This window comes from Mustela erminea, chromosome 8 (assembly GCF_009829155.1).
Source record: "Mustela erminea isolate mMusErm1 chromosome 8, mMusErm1.Pri, whole genome shotgun sequence".
NCBI classification, from domain to species: Eukaryota; Metazoa; Chordata; class Mammalia; order Carnivora; family Mustelidae; genus Mustela; species Mustela erminea.
The window spans coordinates 66,414,201-66,419,804 of NC_045621.1; the positions used below are offsets into that span (position 1 = coordinate 66,414,201).

At 61.8% G+C, this 5,604-nt stretch overlaps 1 protein-coding gene across 3 annotated transcripts; it reads left to right on the top strand.

The window, feature by feature from the left end:
- Positions 1-1,874: 1,874 nt before the first annotated feature.
- SP5 (Sp5 transcription factor) lies at positions 1,875-5,277 on the top strand. Of its 3 annotated transcripts, none has more exons than XM_032355911.1 (3): positions 1,888-1,984; positions 2,429-3,330; positions 3,524-5,277. In XM_032355911.1, the coding sequence occupies exons 2-3, from the start codon at positions 3,148-3,150 to the stop codon at positions 4,664-4,666; spliced, it is 1,326 nt and encodes a 441-aa protein (XP_032211802.1). In that variant the 5' UTR covers positions 1,888-1,984; positions 2,429-3,147; the 3' UTR covers positions 4,667-5,277. The 3 variants fall into 3 exon arrangements, with proteins under 3 accessions (XP_032211803.1, XP_032211802.1, XP_032211801.1); XM_032355910.1 differs by having other exon boundaries at positions 1,967-1,984; positions 2,397-3,330; XM_032355912.1 differs by having other exon boundaries at positions 1,875-2,812.
- The last annotated feature ends 327 nt before the right edge of the window (positions 5,278-5,604 follow it).

Genomic DNA, 5,604 nt, shown 5'->3' on the forward strand with positions numbered 1-5,604 from the left:
CCCCTATTTTACCAACTGGGAAACTGAGGCATAAAGAGGTTGAGTAACTTGTTTGCCAAGGTCACCAACTAAAAAGCGTCAACTAGAAAATCTGGGTTCAGATCTTCTGAACCCAACCTTTTAACCACGAAGCAGTTCTCTCTTTCGTCTCCTGGCCCCTGGTGGTGTGGTTTAACTGGCTAATGGGGGCATCTTGGAGGAAAAGTTCTCTCCTATAACAACTACGCAGATGTGAACTGGCTTTTCTTGCGTTTGGGTTAAGACAGAGAACATATTCTGCAAATGAGACTGCTTTCCCGTCTGCTTGGCCCATCCTGGCCCGACCCCTCGGGGAGAGCGGGGTTTGAAGAGCTCCAAGGAGAGGCAAAGGAAGCACGCCAAGGTCCCAGACCTGCTTGGGCAGTTCGGCGGCGTGCGTGCGCGGGTGTGCGCCACGGAACTCCCTGGCCTCAGACTAGCATCCGGGAAAGGGCGCCGTGGGGTCCCGGGCTTCACCCGCACTCGCCCCACGGATGGGATGTGGAAGGAGTAGGACTGCCAGGCCTCGGAGCCAAACACGAAATCCCCTCCCTTCCCCGCTTCCAGAGCAACGGGACCTCATCCTCAGGAGCCTTGGCCCAGCGAGCTTTGTGGTCAAGGCGCATCGTTCCTGGAGTTACACCTTCGGGTGGGGTATGCTGGGAACGCCTCATAGTGTTTGGACGTTGTGCGGCCCACTCTTCTTCCGCAAGATGTTTCTATTTCTGTGGCAGATCCCGGGCGTGTGGAAATGTGGGTCTGGTGGCCTAGCCTCCCGACCCCTGGTGGGAATGCAGAGGGCACCAAGATACAGCGCAGTCTCCGAATCAAAAACGGGTTGGGGTTATGTTAGCCGCAGGCGCCACACGGCGCGTTGGGCCACCCGGCCCCTCCTCTCAAGTCAGTCCCGGCCGCGGCGCGGTCTTTCCAGAAGGCGGGACGCAACATCGCTAGAAGAGCCCCGCACAGCAGGCGGCCTTCGAGAGAGGAGACCCTGTCTGCGGGGAGGCCCGGCGGGAAGCGGGGTCCACCAAGCCCGGGCGACCCACTCCTTTGCTCAGCCCCGTGAGCCGCGGCCGCCGGCGGGAGGCCTCAGCGGCCCTTCCGGCCCCTAATCCCCTTCAGTGCCGCGAGGATCCCGCTGCGCCCAGCCCCCTCTTCTTCCTTCCCCCGCCCGGCGCTCCCGGGTGAGGAGATTCCTGCGTTCGCACCCACCCAGCGAAACGCGCCTGGCGCCCCGGCCGGACCGAGGCAGGTGGCCCACCGTCCCTCCGCGGTCAGGCATGCGGGCCAGGTAGGATTCGGGGTGAGAGTTTCCCGAGCCCGGGGCGCACGCTAAGCGCCTGAACTTTCTTTTCTTTGCAAAGGTGACTGGAACAACAGTTTTATTGACTTTTCTTTCCGGTTAAAGGGCCTCCCTCGCACTGTGTGTGGTTTGTTCAAAACAAAAGGTTTCCTTGACCGAGCCTTACTTTTTCCAAGTAGTTCCCTGGTAGGTGTGTGCGGCTCCCAAAGAGCGCGCACTCGCTGGACCGGGTTAGGGGGAGAAATTGCTAGCACTGACGGGGACTTCGGGGGCCTAATAGCAGTCAGCTGCCTGACCGACCCTCCACGGCGTCCAGGGCTGCCAGCCTGAAGGGAGAAGAACGACGTCACGTTTTTTTCCCTCGGGTGTATATTATGGTTTGCTCTGGGTGTCCTGCCAAGCTTAGCTTTGCTGGTAGGCGCGGCACGGGTGTTTTTCCCAGGCTCACTATTTGCAAAAGTTGCGGCCAGAGAAAACTTCCAGGTCGCCAGCAGGAATGTCACAAGCGGGCCACAGTGGCTTGTCAGGCAGGCGGCCCTGGAGCGTGCGCGCCACCCACCGCCGCCATGGGCGGCCGCTTGGCCCCGCCCCGGGTCACAGCCCTGCCCGCAGCTCCACCGCGGCAGGCGGGGAGAGCGGGCACGCGGCCGGCCGGGCAAGGTGCGTCCCACGCCCCGCCCCGGGAATTCCCTCAGGTCCGCCGTGTGCGCGGGCCGCTGCGTGTGCTGGTCCCGTGTGGGGTGTGTAAGTGCGGGGGGAGGGGAGAATTACCCTCATCTCAGTCTCAAAGTCCCGCTCCTGGAAGCCAAAGGCAGATTTCTCTGGAGATAACAAAGACACTTTGTCACTTTGGGCGCTGCCTCGGTGCAAATCTTTAATTGCAAGGGAGTTGCGGGGGAGGGTAGGGGGAGGATCGAGTGTCTCCAGCAACCCAAGCGCGGGTCTCCAGGCGGCAAGGCCCCCTTTGATCAGGAAAATCCAATTATTTGTGTATATACATTTCCCACATAGTGATTACTTCATTAATTGTCCCGCCTTTATCTCCTCCCTTCCCATCCCCCCTAATAATCAGTTCTTTTATCCCGACCAACAAACACACCATAGGAGCTTTGTGGATTCAAAGGATTTGCTTTCGCTTCTGAAAGAGCCGCTATTCTTTGATGATTGGGTAGCGGCAAACTTCAAAGCCATAAATCTTCCCTCTGACTGGCTGGCGGCCCAGCAAAGTCCTTATCAAATTCTTGGAGGTGATCCTGAAGCGCTCAGACCGCGCGCGGGGCGAGCGAGCGGGGTGCGAAGAGGGGCGCTGGCGGGGAGGGCCCCCGAGCGCAGAGAGAGCGCCCGGGAGGGACGCTGGGCCGCGGTTCGTCCTCGCCTTCGGGTCTCCATGCCTCGGCAGCGCCCTGCTCCGCCGCCAGCGGCCCCCAAGCTGTAGCTATGGCTGCCGTGGCCGTCCTCCGGAACGACTCTCTGCAGGCCTTCCTCCAGGTCAGGTCTAGGCTCGGAGGGAGCGAGGGAAAGGTGGGAAGGGTGGCGTCCGGATCGATCCTGGTACTGTGGGCACCCCGAATCTCAAAGGGACCCCTGCCTGCTCGGTGGATGCCGCTAGAGTTAGACTGAGGGGTGCCCACGTCAACTTCGCACCTAACCTTGGTGTCTAGAGTGTGGCCTTTGGGGGAGGGCCGCGGGGATCCGGGGTTACTCGGACTTGGGCGTCTGGCAGAGAACAGGGTTAGAGCTCACCCTGTTGGGCCCTCCAGCTGAATTTCAGCCTGGGGTGGGCGGAGTAGGAGCGCGAGAGTAGCGTGGAAAGAGCTTAAAAGATGGGAGGGCGGGCGAATGGGCAGCTGGGCTGTGGGTGTTTCCACACCCTTTCTGACCGCGGAGCCGGGAGCGGCCCGTCGGATCCCTCTCCCCCCAACCCTGTGCCTGCCTTCTCTGAGTCTGGATGGCGTCTCCTTGCACCAAGTAGTTTCACGGGAAGAGCAGGAGCGCTCCGCGTTCAGGTAGCGCAGGCACCAAAAGTTAACCGTACTGGTGGGTGCGTGCGTGGGATGCAGTGGCGGGGGAGGGACACCGGGAAGGGGGAGGGGCGGCGCTATAATAGCTGGCGTGGGGGTGGCGGGCCGGCCCGGAGACCGCGCTTGGAGCGCTAACCTTTTGTCTCTTCTCCGCCCTCCCCCGCCGCCGCCCATGCAGGACCGCACCCCCAGCGCCTCCCCGGACCTGGGCAAGCACTCGCCCCTGGCGCTGCTAGCCGCCACCTGTAGCCGCATCGGCCAGCCCGGAGCCGCTGCGCCCCCGGACTTCCTGCAGGTGCCCTACGACCCGGCGCTGGGCTCGCCCTCCCGGCTCTTTCACCCTTGGACCGCAGACATGCCGGCGCACTCCCCTGGAGCGCTGCCGCCCCCGCACCCGAGCCTGGGCCTGACGCCGCAGAAAACGCACCTGCAGCCGTCCTTCGGGGCGGCGCATGAGCTGCCGCTCACACCCCCTGCCGACCCCTCGTATCCCTACGAGTTCTCACCCGTCAAGATGCTGCCCTCGAGCATGGCGGCCCTCCCTGCCAGCTGCGCGCCTGCCTACGTGCCCTACCCCGCACAGGCCGCGCTGCCTCCCGGCTACTCCAACTTGCTGCCCCCGCCGCCCCCGCCGCCGCCCACGTGCCGCCAGCTGTCCCCCAACCCGGCCCCCGACGACCTCCCTTGGTGGAGTATCCCGCAGGCGGGCACCGGTCCGGGGACCTCCGGAGTTCCGGGGGGCAGCCTCTCCGGCGCCTGTGCCGGAGGCCCTCACGCACCCCGCTTCCCTGCCTCGGCGGCCGCAGCGGCCGCCGCAGCCGCCGCGGCTCTGCAGCGGGGCCTGGTGTTGGGCCCGTCGGACTTTGCGCAGTACCAGAGCCAGATCGCCGCGCTGTTGCAGACCAAGGCCCCCCTGGCGGCCACGGCCAGGAGGTGCCGCCGCTGCCGCTGCCCCAACTGCCAGGCGGCGGGCGGCGCCCCGGAGGCAGAGCCGGGCAAGAAGAAGCAGCACGTGTGCCACGTGCCGGGCTGCGGCAAGGTGTACGGCAAGACGTCGCACCTGAAGGCGCACCTGCGCTGGCACACGGGCGAGCGGCCCTTCGTGTGCAACTGGCTCTTCTGCGGCAAGAGCTTCACGCGCTCGGACGAGCTGCAGCGGCACCTGCGGACTCACACCGGCGAGAAGCGCTTCGCCTGCCCGGAGTGCGGCAAGCGCTTCATGCGCAGCGACCACCTTGCTAAGCACGTCAAGACGCATCAGAATAAGAAGCTTAAAGTTGCTGAGGCCGGGGTCAAACGGGAAGACCCGCGGGACCTGTGAGCCTACCCCGGGGCGATTCGAGGCCTCTTCCGCCTCGGATTCCCGTCCCAGCACCTCTTCGGGGAGTTTCCGGGGTTCTGTGGGCACCTGGCCGAGGGAGGACCAAACAGGCACTGGCGCCTTCCTGCTGCCCATCTCCCAAAACGACGCCAGGCTTCCAGCTTCCCTGGCCCGGCTGCGGACAGGGACCCAGTGCCCAGGAGAAGCAGGGGAGGTAGGGTTGGGAGCTCTGCGTCACGCAAGGGTGGTTTCAAGCTCTGAACCATTCCCACCGTTTGGGAGAGCTACATTTTGGGGGAACCACACTGGGCCGGCCTTGTATATAGGAAACACTGCTGAATTAAAGCAGAAGGACCTTGGGAGATTTTAAATAGTGCTCGGTTTTTGTTTTTTGGTTTCTTGTTTTTTTCCCTAGGATCGGCCGGGCTTTGTACAGGTTATTTAAATAGCTTTGTTAAAGAATAATTATTATAATTATAACATTAATAAAAATGTTACTTTTGTCCTCAGCTCCATGCAGAGCTACAGCATGAAATGTCTCTCTGTAAAACAATCAGCAGTTGCAGCGTGAAAATAAATACGTTAACTCCGGGGTCACCTCGAGACCCGGATGAGGCAGTCTCATTTGATCTTTTCGTCTTTTGGGCGGCTTTATAAAGCGGTCAGGTTTCACTGCGAAGACGGTTCCTGTAGGCTGCCTGTATGGAGGTTTCTTGGTTTGAAAGGGTCTGGGCAAGTGTGTTGGGTGCGTGGACAGAGAAAGTAGGGCAGGGTCAGATTTGTGGTAAAGAGGATAGATCTCGCGGTCTTAGGACTTGACCAGAGACTGTCGGGCTTCTCTTAAAAGTTTGATACTTGCTGCACCTACAATGCACGTTCTTCTATCTGGCAAGTTCCCTGTGGCTTTCCATTTGGTGGTTCTGTGGGTACAGAAGTCA

Coding starts and splice junctions, on each gene's coding strand:
- SP5 (XM_032355911.1), top strand. CDS start 3,148: ATGGGAGGGCGGGCGAATGGGCAGCTGGGCTGTGGGTGTTTCCACACC. Junction 3,331..3,523: donor CAGGAGCGCTCCGCGTTCAG/GTAGCGCAGGCA, acceptor CCGCCCATGCAG/GACCGCACCCCCAGCGCCTC.